The 20,448-nt window shown below is 44.9% G+C and overlaps 2 protein-coding genes across 2 annotated transcripts in view; both read right to left on the minus strand.

The window, feature by feature from the left end:
* Positions 1-20,448, minus strand: part of LOC134284823 (uncharacterized) — a 496,062-nt gene that overhangs the window by 303,446 nt on the left and 172,168 nt on the right. The window lies entirely within an intron of this gene.
* The window catches only part of LOC109433605 (putative uncharacterized protein DDB_G0271606), a 36,421-nt gene continuing 32,396 nt past the window's right edge, over positions 16,424-20,448 (minus strand). Inside the window, exon 4 of the mRNA XM_062844133.1 lies at positions 16,424-17,028. Within this exon, the coding sequence (XP_062700117.1) occupies positions 16,750-17,028 (279 nt within the window). The 3' untranslated portion in view covers positions 16,424-16,749. The remainder of the gene's footprint in view (positions 17,029-20,448) is intronic.

Genomic DNA, 20,448 nt, shown 5'->3' on the forward strand with positions numbered 1-20,448 from the left:
TGGGAGCATACACACTTAATTTCGATTACCATGTTCGGTAAATTTTTGACGAAACTAGAACATCTGAATACAGCTATAATGGATTGTTTACATTTTGCACCCGGTTTGACAGTTGGTGTACCGAGCCTCAGTAAAAACGATTACCGAAACTACCGAAATCGTACTGCTGTTCTATTTTCGTCAAAAAAGTACCGAACAAGCAATTCAGGATTGAGTGTGTATTGTGCCAATGAGTTACGCAATATGCACAGTAGGCCGTCCTAACTTTGAAGTCCGTATATCAAGGCAAAGTGGTACCTCATGGAGCCTACCCAAGCAACACACATGTTATAATAGAGTTACGACAGCGCAAGTTTTGGTTGTATAGAAGTTTATTTTACGTAATTCTAACATTGTGTTGAAATAACGTAAAATAAACTTCTATACAACCAAAACTTGCGCTGTCGTAACTTTTATATAACATGTGTGTTACTTGGGTAAAGTTGTCAAAAATTGTATAAAACTAAAAATCATGAGATTTTTTTCGACGAAAAAAAATCGTTACGTTTTTTGACATTTTTTTTAGATTCCGATGAAAATTCACCCTTGATACTTAGGATCCCAAAATTATCGGTTTTAATAGAATAGCGTATTTTTTTCATCGAAAAAAATCTCATGTTTTTTAGTCCCATACCATTTTTGACAACTTTAGGTCCCTTGAGGACCACTTAAGCCTTGAGATACAGACTTCAAATTGTGACACGATAATTTCAAACGAACATTCGTCAACAACGAACAATCCGCCTCATGAATGACTGATCAGAAAAAAAAATGCAAAAATGAAACACGGGAGAATCGAACCAAAAACCTTCGAATTAGCAGCACAACAAGCATACTATGGTACTCTCCGGCTTGACAGATCGAATGACTATAATCTTCCCCAACGGCATTATGATTATTGTCACCAAACTACCACATCTCCTTTTGTCAAAATAATAATGCAATGTTGGCCTACTTCACAGATTTATTCTCTATTTTGCACTGCATCAGTAAATTGTCAAATCGGATTTTATGTTATCTGCATGCAGTATAACCATAGATTTGGTATAATAAGTTGCACTGTTTTTGCGATTCGATTATCAAAATCTTGCGAAATTGCACTAGTTGTTATAACTTATTTAAAAAATAACTACATCTGTTGATCATGTGTGTTGGAAGATATGAATAATTCAATTATCTTTACCATTTATGAAGCATTTCTATTTCTTTATCATACAAGTGAAAATATATCATATTAGACTTCTTTATTGTTAAATAAACTCCCATCTTCTAGTTTAACCTTATTTTCTATCTCCCGGCCCACTGATGCTTTTGCTTTTGTGTCTCCCTCCTTGGAGGCAGGACTTTATTGTCAGCTCCGACCAGAATTTCATCTGCCGCTTTGGCGTCCCCCTCCTTTGAGGCGAGACATTATTGTCGTCTACGGCCGGATTTTCATCCGTCGTTTCGGCATCTCTCTCTTTCGAGACGAGATATTTCGACTTCCCTCATGTCTGATCCGAAATGATGCTATCCGTCGGGAAACAGACTACTTACCTAAAGCTGGCTCACCCAGTTTCAACCAGCAGGACAAACACTCTCTTGTTCTTTTGCATTTTCTCTCCCTATTTTCGTTGATCTTCACGAGGTGTGTGTCGTAAACGAATCCGCCATAGCTCAAAACGCACACGCGATCTGCACACAAAACCATTCATCTCAAAACTCTTCACCAGACTGGAAAAGCACACTCACAGATCTAGAGTCGAACGCCCGCGATCAATGCCAACATCTCCTATTTCCTTCTTTCCATCGTCCAGCAACGTCTTTTTACTCTCGCCTGCCTTCTCATTCATGCACAGTTTCGACGCTGTTGCTAGATGGATTCTGCATCACATAAATAACTGTCAAACTAAAGGGCTGTCCAATAAGGGAACGTTCAAAAATTACGTCCAACATTTGGTGGAGGGGGGCCCAAGCAACACGCATGTTATAATAAAGTTACGACAGCGCAAGTTTTGGTTGTATAGAAGTTTATTTGACGTAATTTAAACATTATGTTTAAATAACGTAAAATAAACTTCTATACAACCAAAACTTGCGCTGCCGTAACTTTTATATAACATGTGTGTTGCTTGGGGGGGGGGTCTACAAAAGTGTGACACTACGTGTATTAGGTATAAGGAAAATGTGTGACAGAGGGGAGAGGGGGGGGTCTAGAAATCCCAAAAAATGATGGACGAAATATTTGAATCTTCCCTAATCGCTGCTCGAAGGTACACGCTAAACTAATCCTACTTATCCCAACCAAATCTAATACACCACAGTCACAGACAAACAGACATACACTAAATTCTGTTTTTACGCGATTGATGCGTTCGCGCAAAAAAGATCGTGTAAAAAAAGTTCGCGTAACTTTGAGAAATCGCGCAAAAAAATCCAAAGGAAATTTTTTTTACGCGATTTGTTCTCCGCAAATGACCAAAATCGCGTAAAAAAAAGTCGCGTAATTTCGAGAAAATCGCGTAAAAAAAGTCGTGCAAAAAAAAAATCGCGTAAAAAAAGTCGTGTAAAAAAAAGAATTCAGTGTACTACTCAAATCGGAATCATCGCATGATTGAACGGTCATTTTGAAAATATAGTGTGATTTGGACTGCACTGAAAGGAGCCTTGCAGTAATGACAAGCACAAAAATGTTTTTAAATTTACCATGGCAAAACATGATCATCGACCCACCAGCGCTTCTTGTGTGCGTTTTGATTCTTCTCAGATCAACCGGTTCGATAGCTGAGTGGTAGCGTGCGAGCCTGGTGATGTCAAGATTCTTGGTTCGAATCCGGTTGCCAACAGAAACTTTTTTTAATTGAAAATCGAGTCCATGGTAAAATTGAAAACATAATTCTGTTGAATTAAAATGAAACTCAGTCTGCACAAATTTAGTGGCGTTGTGCATTTAAATTGACCCTCAGAATAGTAATTTTCACCGCAAGCCGCCGTTCAGTGTGTGCTCGCATGTGTCATGATGGCGCTGCTGTGCCTCAATTTTGCAGAGAAATGAACGCGACGCCGATCAATGTTTACATGAAATGACTCAATCATGAACCTTCATTCATGTTTTATGAATGGATGACGGCACGGGGGAGTCGACACCTGCAAAATTGTTACATCGAGCCGAGGGAAACAACACCTGCAAATGAATGCTTCGGATTGAGCATTATAGAGGGTGCTAGTGAGATGCCAAACGATGTTTTTGAAACAAATTTCTTCTAAATAATATGTCTGTTTGTCTGTGCCACAGTGTGTAGCCGAAAGATCGCCACCGCGTTTCCAGTGGAATATCCGCTTCTTCAAGATGGTCTTCTTGTTGATTCTCCAAAGATCCGCTTCTGAGTTCAGCAAATGGGTTCTTCTCGTCGCCAATGTGGTACTCTCCGGCTTGACAAATCGAATGATAATAATCTTCCCCAACGGCATGGCCTACTCAGTTATGATTATTGTCACCAAACTACCACACATACCATCAGAGCCAATTCAACAATTCGTAAGGAATGATGTCAAATCGTCAATTAAAAGCTTGACTGGATCGTCGTTTGGCTGCAGTCGGATGCCATATGTGACGAATACATTGATTGATTTGATTTGTCTTTATTTAAGAGACATGTGACAAATACAGTTGCTGACAAACTTTTTTTAGTTCTTCATCGTTCGTCGGTGAGAAAACAGATGGACGAATGTTTTTATTTTCCATCCAGGTGTGTGTGTGTGTGTCTTATACGGCGAAGAGTGTTTTGCTAAGTGGTGCCACATAAACGTCGGTTTTTATGTTGTAAACTTCACGTTAATTTTGTTCTGCCGAGCTCTGTTCATGCTACAACGTTGTCTGATTACTGTGCTTATGCTGTTCCTGCTAGTATCTCGGTGCATATTAAGAAACTGAAGATCATAGTTCATCGTTAATCCGATATCAATCCACTTGCTACAAATATCTACGAACGTACACAACAAGATGGTTTGCAATAGCTGCAGTATGGCAATAGTGTCTGGTGAAGCTGTGATTGCCTGTGAAGGTTATTGTAAAGGGTCGTTCCACGCTAAGTGTGTGAAATTATCAACTGATGAAAAAATTAGTTGCATAAAAAATCCCTTCATTTTTTGGATATGCATCAGCTGCAGTAAAGTGTTGCGTGAAACTCGGTATTCTGATTACATGCAGAATAAGTACAAATCGATCTCATCCGAAACAAATCGTACGCCCGAAGAATCCGATAGTGCACAACAATTCGCTGCTTATGAATCAATCGATGCCATTGCCGAAATAAAAACAGAGATTGCTTCTATTCAAAATACGCTGGCTGATCTCACTGCTTTTCGTCAAAGTGTATTGAACACGACTACCAACAACGAGCAACCACTTGCGCATTCATCTCCTGCACCGTCAACATCATCTAATTCAATGCATGGATGCTGTGTCGGGAACGGTACGAGAGCAATTCCATGGCTAATCAATAACGAAAATTACCGCCCGAACAGCAATGAAAAGTTTTGGATGTTTTTCTCACGTGTAAAGAATGATGTAACCGAGGATGAAATTCGCGCTATGGTTAGCGAGTGTCTTGAAACTACGGAATCGATTACTGTGCAGAAGCTGGTTTCTACCTGGGTCGACGCAACACAACTTCCATACATCTCGTTCAAGGTTGGGATTGATGTCAAGCTTCGCAATCGTGCTATGCTCTCCTCAACGTGGCCAAGCGGAGTTTGGTTTAGAGAGTTTAGAGAAAGGAATTTTACTTGGCAACCTCGAACACGTTAATGCTATATATTGTACATTGTTGTTTGTCATATTGTATTGTTGTGAACGTAATGTTGTCTAATGTTTAAATCGTCAGTGTATGTACATTTTGCAGAAATACATATTTAGAATTAAGTACACAATTCAATTAGATCTTAAAGATCCGTTGGATGTTAATAAACATAAATAAATAAATAAATAAATAAATCGCACTAGTTAAAAAATCGAACACAAACTCGCCATCTGTCTTTCGGTTTTCCAATATGGCGGATGGGACAATCTGATATATCCCTTTCGGGACGGAGCACAAAAAAAGTGAAATCTCCATACAAATGGCTCAACTTTGGCTCTCTAGAACTCTTGGATTTCCCATAAAACAACAATTGTTTTTCCTCATTTGAAAGAACTACTCTTTATCTTTCAATTTCTAGCTTTGACTACCTAGATAAATCGGAAATAAAAAATATGCGACAGATAAAACTTTCATGTTTTACGGTTTTTTTTCCACTTTTTGTTAACCTTGTTAGCAAAAGTTTGTTTACACACATAAAAGTATAAGTAATGAGTGAATTATGGAAACAGTTTACATCACCTAAAACAAAGGCTAAACAGATGAAATAATATGCAAACCTGTTACCGCTCAACAGCACAATTGTGCTGGTTCGTCACGAAAGGGATATTGGATTACCTCCCTTTTTACTTGCCTTGGTTGTACCTGCTCTTGCTTGTTGATTTGCCGATTCTGAAGGCCTTTTCAGTTGACAGGTCCGCGTATGACACTGTTTACAACTGCCGAACAAAGGCGCAAACGCTGAACTGTCAGTTTCATAGGAGAACTGTCAAAAGCCCCCCAAATTAGCTGATTTTAGACGTCAAATGAAAAGGCCCATTCTGCCGCAAAATGGCCAACGATTGTGACAAAATCCGACAAACACAATCAGTGCAACTGAATGTTATGAATTTTCTCATTCTTGGAGAACAAGAATGCGACTGGTAGTGGTAGGTAATGCTGAATGGGTTAGCTATAATACGTCGTTTCCCGAAAATGGCACTCGCCAACCCCAGTCTGTGGACACCTCACTTCTCGTAAAAAATGGATTGTATTCTGGAGTAGTTCATCTAGAAATCCTTGAAGTAATTAACAACCAGCAGGAAATTTCGAAATTTCTGTAGCAACATCTGAATATTTTTGTGAACATAACCCGAGAGGAATTTCTGAAGGAATCACAAGAGCAATTCCTGGACCTGGAGTAATCCCTTGAGGAATTTCTGGAAGAATTAATGGAGAAATTCCTGGATAAATCCCTGAGTGTGTTGGAATTCTAGGAGGTATCTGTGGAGAATGGAAGAATTCCTGGAGAAATCCTTGGGGGAGTCTCTGGGGGACTCCCTGGAGGAACTATATGAGGAATCTTAGGCGAAATTGCAAGATAAAATTCTGGAGGTTATTCCTGAATTTTTGTTTTTTGAGAAATTCCTTGAGAAACTCTTGAAGGAGCTCCTGGGACCATGCCTGGAGAAATGACTAAGTTCCTGAAAGAATGCCCAGAAGAGTTCCGGAAGGAATGCCTGAAGGAATTCCTAGAGGAATCTCTGAATTCTAGGAGGAATTCCTGAATCAATTCCTGGAGGAATTCCTGGATAAAATCCTGGAGACATTCCTGCACGAATCTCTAGAGGAATTCTCCCTAGAGGAATTTCTGAAGAACTTCTTCAAGGAACCCATGGAAGAGTATCTGGAAGATTTTTTAATAGAAGCTCCCTGAGAAACGCCTGGAGGAATTCCTGGAAAAATGCCTGGAAGCATGAAGGAATCTTTGGAGGAACTCGTGGTGGAATTTAAGGAGCAATCCCTGGAGAAATTTCAGGAGGAATCTATGCAGAAATTCTTGTAAGAATCTCTGGATGGCTTTCTAGAAAAATACCTAGATAAATTTTGAGAGGAATCTTTGGAACAATTTCTGATGAAATTCCTTGAGGAACCTTCAGAGGAATTCCTAGAAAAAATTCTGGAGGAATCCTTGGAAGATTTCCTGGAGGAATCTCTGGGGGAATCCTGTGAATTCACACAGGAAGTCCTGGAGGAATACAGATAGAGTTCCTGGAATAATGCCTGGAGAATATCTGAAGGAGCGTCTGGAGAATTTTCTGGAGAAATTCTGGAATGAATTTTTGGAGAAATTTCTAGGGTAATTCCTGGAGAAGTTCTTGGAGGAAATCCTAAAGAATTCCTGGATGAATACGAGGATGAAATCCTGATGGATTGCCTGTAGAGTAGATTGTTTTCTGATGGAAATTCTAGATCAACTCCTGGAGGATGTCTTGGACGAACTTGGTGTCAGGCCCTACAAGCCAGCCGTAAAAAAAACCATTGTAACGGGAATCAGCAACAGAATAATTCGAACCGAGACCACCGGCAACGACCTCAGCCAACAAGAGGACTTGCGATTGGAAACTCGGTACGTGGAACTGTTGATCTCTTAATTTCATTGGGAGCACCCGCATACTCGCCGATCTACTAAAGGACCGCGGGTTCGGCATCGTAGCGCTGCAGGAGGTGTGTTGGATAGGATTCATGGTGCGAACGTTTAGAGGTAATCATACCATCTAAAAGAGCTGCGGCACACACGTAAGCTACAGTTTTCATCGTAATGAAATCGTGATCGGTTGGTGGCCGATCGACGAAAGAATGTGCAGGTTGAGGATCAAGGGCTAATTCTTCAACTTCAGCATGATAAACGCCGACAATGAACTCGCCACTTGATAGCAGCTAGCAACATAAGGCTCTGTAAGCATGAATTTCATTCATAATGCCCCAATAGATCACTGATTACAGTTGTAGATCAGATGGCCTTAACTCCAGGGAGTTCTCAGATACTCCTATACAATCATTGAACCCACCACTTGATAGAACATGGATGCCTGGGGCTGTGTGAGTAAAAACCTCATTCTTATTGCTCTTAGATACAACATGTAGTTCTCGTAGATTCGGTGACCTATACTTAAGAAAGTTCTTGGAGACCCTTAAAGATTCTACGAACTTAAAACTTGATTGATTATAGTCACCTAAGGTTGTGTGAGTATGAACCTTAGTCGTAAATCTCCTTGAAGACAACCAAATACGTTAGTAGATCCGATGACCTATACTCAAGGAAGTTCTTGGAGATCCTCAAACTGACAACGAACTCCTCAATTGACAGCACATAGCTACAAGAGGTTATGCAAGCATAAATTTCATTCATAATACTCCAATAGATCACTGATTACGTTTGTAGATCAGATAGCCTTAACTCAAGGGAATTCTCCGATATGCTTTACACTCCGGAAGTACGGATGATGACAAAGACGCATTTTACGCGCAGCTCGAACGCGAGTACGACCGCTGCCCAAGCCACGACGTCAAGACCATCATAGGAGATTAAAACGCTCAGGTAGGCCAGGAGGAGGAATTCAGCCCGACGATTGGAAAGTTCAGCACCCACCAGTAGACGAACGAATACGGGCTACGACTCATTCATTTCGCCGACTCCGAAAACATGACCATTCGTAGCACCTGTTTCCAACACAGCCTCTCTTATCATTACACCTGGAGATCACCACAGCAGACGGAATCGCATATAGACCACGTTTTGAATGACGGACGGCACTTCTCCGACATTATCGACGTCAGGACCTATCGTGGCGCCAACATCGACCCCGACCACTATCTGGTGATGGTCAAACTGTGCCCAAATATCTCCGTCATTAACAATCTACGGTACCGGCGATCACCACGGTACAACTTAGAGCGACTGAAACAATCGGATGTCGCCTCTGCATACGCGCAGAATGTCGTGGCTGGGTTGCCAGATGAGGACGAGCTCGATGGAGGACTGCTGAAGTACAGTAAAAGAACGAATGGTTCGACGAAGAGTGCAGAACGGTTTTGAAGGAGAAGAACGCAGCGCGCGCAGTAATGCTGCAGCAAGTGACCCGACAGAACGTGGAATGTTACAAACAGAAGCGGAAACAGCAGACCCGCCTCTTTCGGGAGAAAAAGCGCCGCCTGGAAGAAGCGGAGTGCGAAGAAATGTAACGGTTGTGCCGTTCCCAAGAAACACGGAAGTTCTACCAGAAGCTCAACGCAACCTGCAACGGCTTCGTGCCGCGAGCCGAAATATGCAGGGATAAAGACGGAGGCCTCTTGACGGACGGACGTGAAGTGATCGAAAGGTGGAAGCAGCACTTCGATCAACACCTGAACGGCGTGGAGAACGTAGGCACGGGATCCCACGGCAACGGAGGAAACGACGACGCCAGTGCAGCGGAGGACGGAAATGAACCAACTCCCACGCTGAGGGAAGTTAAGGATGCCATTCACCAGCTCAAAACCAACAAAGCAGCTGGTAAGGATGGTATCGCAGCTGAACTCATCAAGATGGGCCCAGAAAAGTTGGCCACCTGTCTGCATCGGCTGATAGTCAGGATCTGGGAAACCGAACAGCTACCGGAGGAGTGGAAGGAAGGGGTAATCTGCCCCATACACAAGAAAGGCGACCATTTGGAATGTGAGAACTTCAGGGCGATCACTATTTTGAATGCTGCCTACAAAGTGCTATCCCAGATCATCTTCCGTCGTCTGTCACCTAAAACAAATGAGTTCGTGGGAAGTTATCAAGCCGGCTTCATCGACGGCCGGTCGACAACGGACCAGATCTTCACCGTACGGCAAATCCTCCAGAAATGCCATGAATACCAGTCCCCAGCACATAACCTGTTCATCGACTTCAAAGCGGCATACGACCATAAGAGAATCATGGACGAAAACGGCTTTCCTGGGAAGCTGACTAGACTGATTAAAGCAACGATGGATGGTGTGCAAAACTGCGTAAGGGTTTCAGGTGAACTATCCAGTTCATTCGAATCTCGCCGGGGACTGAGACAAGATGATGGACTCTCATGCCTAGTCTTCAACATCACTCTGGAAGGTGTGATGCGACGAGCCGGGCTCAACAGCCGGGGAACGATTTTCACAAAATCCGGTCAATTTGTGTGCTTTGCGAACGACTTGGACATTATTGCCAGAACATTTGAAACGGTGGCAAAGCTCTACACCCGCCTGAAACGCGAAGCAGCAAAAGTCGGACTGGTGGTGAATGCCTCAAAAACAAAATACATAAACTAACACGTATATCCTTTTTCCATGCCGCACCGATTTAAAGAAGATACACCTCTGGAAGCTTCTCGCTCCATCAGTGGGCGAACTAAATACTTCAATTCATAAATGCTGCGTTTTCTTTCTTTTCTCGGTACCTCATACCCAGGAGGCTGTCTCATGTAGAGAGGGTACCATACAGGTAGACGCTTTTAAAATCGAAGTTCCTCAGAACGAAGTAACAGAGAAGCGTACAGTTGGACGTAGTATACACGGAACTTGTGAGTGACCCTAGGCTACAACACGTGTCTAGTATTGTACGATGTCGCCGTATTCATTTTGTTTCCCCTTGAAGACCCATCGTCTCGCAACGATCTGCGGGTCCTCCACAAGCGTCTACGTGTCGGTCTTGTCATGCATCTCGTCCTCCATAGCACTGATCCAAAATCTCTTCTCCAGCGACCCTATGGCTTCACGAAAGGTCGTCGGTTCCTCCACGCCATGCTTGGCAATGTCGAAGACGTTATCCGACAATAAGCTTGCAATTTCTCCTTTGGTTTTCCTGTTTGGTAACTCATTGATTTGTTCTCCGGTATTTCGCTTCTCCTGAATCGGATGATCCACGTCTAAACTTTTAAATCCTTCTGCTTCAATTCCGTCAGAGTCCGGATATTCCAGAATTATTCGCTGACTTCGGTTCTTGATGTCCCTATTTCGGCAAATTTGGACTATCATGCTTGACCCATTCGACCAAGCTAGGTCAGCGTAATTGTGCCTGTCGACGAATGGATATATGAACATACTTACTAATCGCTCCCGAAGACTTACGGTGTACCGTTGACAGCTCGGGAGGGAAGCCGCGGTTCTATCGATACGCTGCCTCACCCCGTACCGTTTCTCCAGGAGCATGCATGTAGCCATCTCCTGAAGGGAGCGGTTCTTCCGCTCCGTCACTTTATTACATTAAGGCGAGTACGCGATAGTACATTGGGCAATGATACCCTGTAGGGCTCAAAAAGGTTGTAAACCTTTGTTTATGTACAATATACTCACCACCGCAATCTGATCGTATAATCTTGGGATTCCTCCCGAATCAATTCTGACAGAATGACAAGTACCTTGTCCTTTGTCTTCTCCATCGGCTCCAACTTTTCTCGCAATAAATAGACAACGGTGAACCGTCTATGGTCATCGATCAGCGTTAGCGTTAGCGTTAGCGTAGTTACGGTATACTTCGTAGATTGGATACTAACAACATTCATGTACCTTTTGCTAATCTTGCTTTAACTGGCTATGGTCATCGATTAGACTCATAAAGTATTCTTCGAATGAGTGTAATCAGTTTCGTACCTTTTAATTCCGCCCTAATTGCTTATTACCACTGGATAACTGACACTGAGGAAGATTACAAGTGGTAGTCGAAATACGCGTATCTGTCAAAGGATAAGCAATTAGGGCGCAATTAAAAGGTACGGAACTGATTACACTCAATCGAAGAGGGTATTCTGCTTAAAGGGTTCGAAAAGTCGGTACAAGATCATAAAGTATGTTCGGTGCACAAGAGACGGTAATTCAGGTGCTTCACAACGAGGTCTCCAGTAAGGAGAAGTGAGGATATAGGTGCGGGAAGCTGCGTACGCAGCTCCAGCGTGGGAGCTCCGTTCCACACCCCGGCAAGCCAGCTGGTAGAGATACTGAATGGAGCGTGGTTGTTGAAGGCCGTCAACCAAAACAGAGAAGGACTTCCCGCAATCGAGGTGGCTGAGCAACAGCTAGGCAAGATCATCGACTTTGCGTCCACGAAGTCGAACATTAGCAAGGTCCTGAAAACGGCCTTGTTTCGAATTCGTAAGTCTATGGACGATGCCAAGCAGGAACTTGCGATACTCGCGAGAACTGCAGCAGCGGCAGAACCGGTGAAAGCTAAGGTTACGAATTCTACCCAGACGGAGGCCTTCGCTTTCGCAGGTAGCTGAAAAGGTGTGACGGATGCGACTGCTTTTGATAAGCACTCGCAGAGGCGGGTAAGGCAGCCGTCAGGTGAGGATATGCCTGGTGGTGCCCGCAAGGCTAGGCGGTTACTAACCCCGAAAGCCGGCAGTCACGGAAAGCTGGGAAGGGTGGGCCCGAAAAGGCTGTCCCGTCCTTGATGGAAGGGAACAGGGGGTAGCGACCGTTGTTAGGCCTTCAGCAACCACAGAGTAGGACGAACCAAGGGGAGGACCCCCCTTGGACGAGGGTCGAGCGGAAGGGGAAGAAGAAAAAGCTGCTGGTCGAGAAAGCTAGACACGTAAATCCAAGACGTAAAAGAGTAGGTGTCAAGCGCGAGAAAGGCGACGCTCTCGCCATCAAGACCATCAGGACAGTCGAAGTACTCGGACGTCTTGGAGGGGATTCGAAGCTACACCAAGCTCGTGGATCTGGCAGCCGACGTGCGCAGTATTAGACATACTAGGTGGTACTAGTGCAGGTGAAATGATCCTAGAGTTCAAGCGCTACAATAAGCGAAAGGGTGCCGCCCACAAGAGGCTGGCGGAAAAGGTCATGGCTCTTACAGCAGAGGTCGAGATGAAGGCTTTCACAGCGGAAGAGACTCTGAAGGTGAAGAACCCAGATGAGATCACCGAAGCGGGAGAGCTCGTTACGGCACTGCGGCCACAGTGCGAGGTGCAGGTGGCCACCGTAGCTACAGAAGTGTCCGGCAGAAGCACAGGTAGCCTTGATACGGCCACGCAAATACGGACGCAAATAAGCCCATCAAAGTTGGGACAACCCAGGTAGGCTGGTCAGTATGCCATCTGACCTTCTACGAGCCACTGGAGGTTTGTTTCAGGTATCTGGAACCAGGACACAAGCCATGGCACTGCAAAGGCCCTGACAGGAGCAAACTGTGTAGGAGATGCGGCGACGATGATGGAATGATGGCTACAGGATAGTAATGGCCAAGACGAGAGGTGTAATGGTGCATACAGAGCAGTCTCCAGAGATGTTGGAGGGGATCATCGAGGAGCTTTTCGCTGTCATGATCGTAGTTCTTGCCTTTTTCTTCTTAGGAAAGCTAAGGACTGGAGCTGGCGATGAGATGAGGGTCACCGATGAAGAACTTGCGGCGATAACAAAGTCCTTTAGCTTAGGTAAGGCCTCAGGTCCGTACAGAGATCCGTAGTTGGCCTTAAAAGTAGCTATTGCAGAGGCTCACGAGATGTTCAGGTCTGCTATGCAGAAATGCCTGGACGAGGGAGGTGCGAAAGCGGCAGAGCATGGTTCTATTACCAAAGGCGGGAAAACCACCCGGAGACCCGTCGGCATATAGACCAATATGGTTGATCGACGCGGCGGGGGAGGTGCTCGAAAACATCATCCTCAATAGAATGTTGAAGCACACCGAAGGTGTTAGTAGCGTCTCAAGTAACCAGTTTGGCTTCCGGAAGGAGAGGTCGACCGTAGACGCTATCCTGTCGGTTACAAAAACCGCTGAGATAGTGCTCCAGCGAAAGAGAAGGTAGGATTCGCTACTGTGTTGTAGTGACTCTGGATGACAGGATCGCGTTCATTAGTATCAGTTTGGCGGCTATTGCCAATGGCTCCTGCGTCCGGGAAGTGCTTTCACATAACCTCAGGAGTCCCACAAGGCTCCATCCTGGGTCCGGTTTTGTGGAATGTCATGTACGACGAGGTGTTGAGATTAAAGATCCCATTGGGAATGGCAATCGTCGGCTGATGGCATTACGCCGGAGGTCTACTGTGAATCGATCGAAGAAGTGGAATTGACTGCTGCCCACTCGATCTAGGTTGTGAAGGAGTGGATGAGATCCAGGAAACTGGGTTTGTGTTTATTACCTACCGAAAGTTGAAGTAAGTGGTGATTTGAGGAGGCGATTGCACTATCAACCTCAAAGCACTTGTGGGTGATGATCGACGATAATCTCACCTTCGGTATCGAGCGAGTTCGAGTTACACAGCATTTGCTTTTTCATCGAATCTTCTTTGCCAAGCTTCTTTGCACATAGCGTCCGGTACGTCATTTCATTTCATTTATTTAGTATTACATCAAATTCAAGATAAAACTGAATCAACAATATTTCTCCATAATACACGGTTCGTGGCTGCCGCTCTCCATCCTCGGTCGCGCCCGATGCTCGCCAAGTCACGCTCCACCTGGTCCGCCCATCGTGCTCTCTGCGCTCCACGCCTTCTTGTGCCAACCGGATCAGTTGCAAACACCAGCTTTGCAGGGTTGTTGTCCGGCATTCTTGCAACATGCCCTGCCCAACGTATCCTTCCGGCTTTGGCCACCTTCTGGATGCTGGGTTCGCCGTAAAGTGCAGCGAGCTCGTGGTTCATTCTTCTCCGCCACACACCGTTCTCCTGCACACCGCCGAAGATCGTCCTTAGCACGCGTCGCTCGAAAACTCCGAGTGCTTGCAGGTCCTCCTCGAGCATGGTCCATGTCTCGTGCCCGTAGAGGATCACCGGTCTTATTAGCGTTTTGTACATGGTGCATTTGGTGCGTGGGTGAATCTTTTTCGACCGCAGTTTCTTCTGGAGCCCGTAGTAGGCCCGACTTCCGCTGATGATGCGCCTCCGAATTTCACGGCTCACGTTGTTGTCAGCCGTCAGTAAGGATCCGAGGTAGACGAATTCCTCCACCACCTCGAAAGTATCCCCGTCTATCGTAACATTACTACCCAGACGGATCCGGTCGTGTTCGGTTCCGCCTACCAGCATGTACTTTGTTTTTGAGGCATTCACCACCAGTCCGACCTTTGCTGCTTCGCGTTTCAGGCGGGTGTACAGCTCTGCCACCGTTCCAAATGTTCTGGCAATAATGTCCATGTCGTCCGCAAAGCACACAAATTGACCGGATTTTGTGAAAATCGTTCCCCGGCTGTTGAGCCCGGCTCGTCGCATCACACCTTCCAGAGCGATGTTGAAGAGTAGGCATGAGAGTCCATCACCTTGTCGCAGTCCCCGGCGAGATTCGAATGAACTAGATAGTTCACCCGAAACCCTTACGCAGTTTTGCACACCGTCCATCGTTGCTTTAATCAGTCTAGTCAGCTTCCCAGGAAAGCCGTTTTCGTCCATGATTCTCCATAGCTCTGCGCGGTCGATACTGTCGTATGCCGCTTTGAAGTCGATGAACAGGTGATGCGTTGGGACCTGGTATTCACGGCATTTCTGGAGGATTTGCCGTACGGTAAAGATCTGGTCCGTTGTCGACCGGCCGTCGATGAAGCCGGCTTGATAACTTCCCACGAACTCATTTGTTTTAGGTGACAGACGACGGAAGATGATCTGGGATAGCACTTTGTAGGCAGCATTCAAAATAGTGATCGCCCTGAAGTTCTCACATTCCAAATGGTCGCCTTTCTTGTGTATGGGGCAGATTACCCCTTCCTTCCACTCCTCCGGTAGCTGTTCGGTTTCCCAGATCCTGACTATCAGCCGATGCAGACAGGTGGCCAACTTTTCTGGGCCCATCTTGATGAGTTCAGCTGCGATACCATCCTTACCAGCTGCTTTGTTGGTTTTGAGCTGGTGAATGGCATCCTTAACTTCCCTCAGCGTGGGAGTTGGTTCATTTCCGTCCTCCGCTGCACTGGCGTCGTCGTTTCCTCCGTTGCCGTGGGCTCCCGTGCCTACGTTCTCCACGCCGTTCAGGTGCTGAACGGTACGTCATAGTTTGCATTATTTTTACAGTTATTTCTTGGTTATTTCGTAAATTGTCTGTCAATCAACTGTCAAAAAAGTCAAACAAATGCATTGACAACTACACCACTACATGTTCTGTTTTCTGTCCAAAGATGAATTTTGAAGAATTCAGTTTCTAAGAGCAATAAAGTTTTCATATATCAAGGTAGGTTTGCCTGTTCGCACGGTGTATACAATTTACAAGGTGATACAATGCAGAAAACTGTCATCTTTTTAACGTAATTCAAATCGGTCAGAGGTGTAAACAATACGATCCAGTTCTCCATATCAATATGATCACCGTAAAAGGACAATAAGAGTGACGTCACATGTTTATGTTCATGAATGTTTATGTAGATAAATAGCCTGCCTTGTCTTCTTGTATGCCGTGCTTGTTCACTTCTAGCGTAGCAGCTCTAAAACTGATTAAAAACTATCAAAAAGTTTTACAACTGCATTAATATGGCGATAAGACTCACCGTTTCTTTCCTAGCACAGAGTTAACATATTTGCTCGCCGTAAACTTTATTCATTTTGCTAGGGCAGGGGCGGCAAGCCCCTGCCGGAGAGCAACGACGTCTGCTTCTCGCCTCGTTAAACTCATAATTTGTCATAAAAATACACCATCGCTCATCTGGCTTCCGACGAACAACGAGCATTCCAACTTACGAACAAATTGGCGGATTTGCCTTTAGTGTCCCGTCCCCTTGCATTAAGCAAAAAAAAAAGATACCATCCATCAGCAGGATAAATTTTCTCTTTTAATAAAAGTCAAGTCGCACTTAATATCAACAAAAAAAACTTTTATTTCAACTCGTCTCGGGGCGGCAGCCTCCTGCGATTGATTCGAGGATTACGTTTTTTTTTTTCGAACAAACTGGCATGTGGTCGACCGTTCCCATAGGAACGCTCCGGACAAAGAACCCGAAAGATAAAAATTCAAATAAATATAAACATTCCTAGAACAAATTAGCGCTACTACATTGCAAACAAACAAACCAACACACGCACGCGTTCAAACGGCGCAAACTTTCCGCTCGGCAGCCGTCCGCCGCAGGTAGAAGTTGAACAACAGCAGACAGACACAGTTGACGGCCAGGGCTGCCAGTATGCTTCAGAAGTTGTACTTGAGGCCGTTGCCGTTGAACTTGACCTGGGACACTTCGTTCGAGGGCGAGAAGGCCACCCCGATCAGCTTGTTGTGGGTGGCCTGGGCATCGGTGGCGGCCGATGGGTCCTGCTGTTGCTGTTGTTGTTGGCTGGCATCGTACTGCTGTTGTTGTTGTTGCTGTTGCAAGGCCTGCTGTTGCTGCTGCTGGATGTACTCATACTGAGACTGTGGATTTGCTTGCGGTTGTTGCGGCTGTTGAGGGTAGTACTGGGCTTGTGCGACCTGTGGATGAATAGTGGAAAGAGAATAACCAATAGAGGTGAGGTCGAAAGCTTGTCACAGGAGGTTAATTAATGGTGTGTGTGTCGGTGAAACGGTGTGTTTGGATTGTGGTAGAGTCATTTGTAGGTTCATAGTTTGCTGAATCGCTTCTCGTTGTTGGATATCGTACGAAGAGGTTTAAACGAGGGTTGTCATCTGATAAGAGATGGTAAATTGCTTTAATTATGGTGGAGCACAGGTTATGAGATTTCCCGATGGAGATTTAATCGTTTGAATGGGAACAACCGAAAAATTGTCAACGTCAACACATTGGTTATGGGGCACACTGGGTACATTCTGGTACTACGAGGTTCTACGAGGAGTGTCAAAGGATAACGGATGAGAAGAATGTTGCAAGAAGCCGGATGCTGATGTCTGAGACCTGGTAGAGCAGAGAGCGATATAGAGTAGGGAGAGCAGCAGAAAAAGCGAAGCCACCGCAAACAGAATAAAGACCCAGAGGGAAATGTGATTGCTCACACGCAAGACTGTATGGAGCAGAATGATATGCGAAAATTTTACGAAACTGGCAATGGCGTGCGGAGAAAAACAGCTTCTCCCGTCATGTACGTCAACCGCGATGGAAATTTGCAGACAGACAAAACAATGCAATCAATGGTGGCTCCCAGGAGGAGTGAGCACTTCAAGGAATTATTGAATGTTTTGAATGGAAGAGTGACCGACAACGGGCAGGCTGTGGAACCTCCAACGCTGGACGAGGTGAAGACAGTCGTTAGAGAGCTGAAGAACAACAAGGGGACTGGAATGGACGAACTTTCGGTTGAGCTCGGTAGTGAGGTGCTGTATCACCCGAATAAAAAATACAGTAGAAAAACCGAACGGTGTCAGAGGCGTTTCCAGGCGTTGCAGGGCGTTTCAGGAGGTTTCAGAGGGCTTTTAGGGAGCTCCATATGCTCTCAGGAGAACTTCATGGGAGTTTTAGAGGCGTTCCAAAGCGTTTCAAAGCGTTTCATGGATTACTGCACGAATTTATACTGACCTGCTTGCTCTCACACGAAATTTGACGTTTGAGAGGTGTCGGCATCGCTCAAACGTCAAATTTTCTGTGAGAGCAAGCAGTCCAGCATAAATTCGTGCAGTGGACCATAGCGTTTCAGGAGGTTTCAGAGGTAGTTTAGGGGGCTTAGAGGCTTTCAGGTGCGTTTCATATGGATTTCATTTGTGCTTCAGAGGTGTTTCAAGGCGTTTCAGGAAGTTTCAAAGAGATTTTGTGGGCTTCAGAAATTAACAGGTGAGTTTCACGGAGGTTTCATGGGGGATTCAGAGGCGTTTCAAAGTGTTTTAATGCGCTTCATGGCTTTTCAGGAGGTTTAAGGGTGCCTTCAGAGGGTCGCAGGTGAAGTTGACGCAGGTGTATTAGGGGTTTTAGAGGCGTTTCAAAGCGTTTCAAGGCGTTTCAGGGCGTTTTAATGCATTTCAGGGCGTTTCAAGAGGTTCAAGGGGGGGCTAAAGGGGGCTTCAGAGGCTCGCAGGTGAATTTCAGAGAGATTTCATGGGGGTTTCAGAGGAGTTGCAATGCGTTTCAGGGCGTTTCACGGCATTTCAGAAGGTTTTTGATGAGTTTTACGGTTTTTCGAAGGTGAGTTTCACGGAGGTTTTCTGAGGCGTTTCAAGGCGTTTCAGTAGGTTTCACAGGGATTTTAAGGGGCTTCAGAGGCTCTCAGGTGAATTCCACGGAGATTGTAAAGGCATTTAAAAGGCGTTTCAAAGCGTTTCAAGGCGTTTCAATGCGTTCCAGGGCGTCCCAGGAGGTTTCAGGAGAGTTTTAGGGGGTTTCAGAGGGTCGCAGGAGAATTTCTCGTAGGTTCATAAGGATTTCAGAGGCGTTTCAAGGCCTTTCAAAGCGTTTCAGGGCGTTTCAGCAGGTTTCACAAGGGCGTTAGGGGGCTTCAGAGGCTCTCAGGTGAATTTCACGGAGGTTTTATAGGGATTTAAGAGGCGTTTCAAAGCGTTTTAAGGCGTTTTAAGGCGTTTCAGAGCGTTTTCATGCGTTTCAGGAGGTTTAAAGGGCCTTAAGGGGGCTTCAGAGGCACGTAGGCTAGCACGTAGGTGAATTTCACGGAGGTATTATGGTGGTTTCAGAGGCATTTCATAGCGTTTCAAGGCATTTCCAATGCGTTTCAGGGCGTTTCAGGGCATTTCAGGAGGTTTCACAGTGATTTTAGGTTCTGAAGCCCCAGGTGAAGCTCTCAGGTGAATTTCACGGACGAACCCTTAAAGATTCTTCGAACTCAGACAACCAAATACGTTAGTAGATCCGATGACTAACAATGGAGCTTGGAGATCCTCAAGCTAACAATGAACTCACCACTTGATAGCACATAGCTACATGAGGCTGTGTAAGCATACATTTCATTCATAACGCTCAAATAGATCACTGATTACACTTGTAGATCAGATAGCCTTAACTCCAGGGAGTTCTAGGATATTCCTATTCAATCATAGAATCCATCACTTGATAGTACATAGGTACCTGGGGTTGTGTGAGTATAGACCTCATTCTTAATGCTCTTAGATACACCTAGTAGCCTTCGTAGATTCGATGACCTATACTCAAGGGAGTTTTTGGAGAATCTTAAAGAATCATTGGTAAATCTGATGACCTATACGCAAGAAATTTCTTGGAGATCCTCAAACTGACAACGAACTCATCACTTGACAACACATAGCAACATGAGGCTGTGTAAGCATAAATTCCATTCATAATGCTCCAATAGGTCACTGATTACGCTTATAGATCAGATGACCAAAACTCCACTGAGATCTCAGATACACCTAAACTTTTAACCCTTAAACACTCCATAAACGTCGTTTAACTCTTAATTCTACTTTTTTTTCGTAAACCAACTTTATCTGCAATCCTGAGTACTCCAACTGCTCTGAACACTACCAAATTATATTTAGGTAATTTTACCTAAATGGAGGGACCTAAAAAGATTTTACCTAAATGGAGGTTTAAGTGTACCAAGATTTGGGAAGAGGAAGTTTTTTTTTATCTGTATTAACGAGATTTTTAACCCTAGGTTAGTTCATCTCGGGACCCACGCTTTTCTTCCCTTCCGAAGGAAGAACTCACATTTTGTGAGTTTGTCGGAAGAGGAAGTATTACCGGAGGAATGGTTGGAAGGCATCGTGTGTCCCATCTACGAAAAGGATGACAAGTTGGATTGCCGGGACTATCACGTTATCACACTACTTAGAGCTGCCTACAAGATACTGTCTTAAATTTCATGTCGCCGTCTGTCAGTGATTGCAGAAGAGTTCGTGAGGCAATATGAGGCTGGATTCATGTGTGAACGCGCTACAACGGAACAGATGTTACAGAAATGCCGCGTATACAACGTGCCCACAATTCACTTG

Source organism: Aedes albopictus, chromosome 1 (genome assembly GCF_035046485.1).
Source record: "Aedes albopictus strain Foshan chromosome 1, AalbF5, whole genome shotgun sequence".
NCBI lineage: Eukaryota > Metazoa > Arthropoda > Insecta > Diptera > Culicidae > Aedes > Aedes albopictus.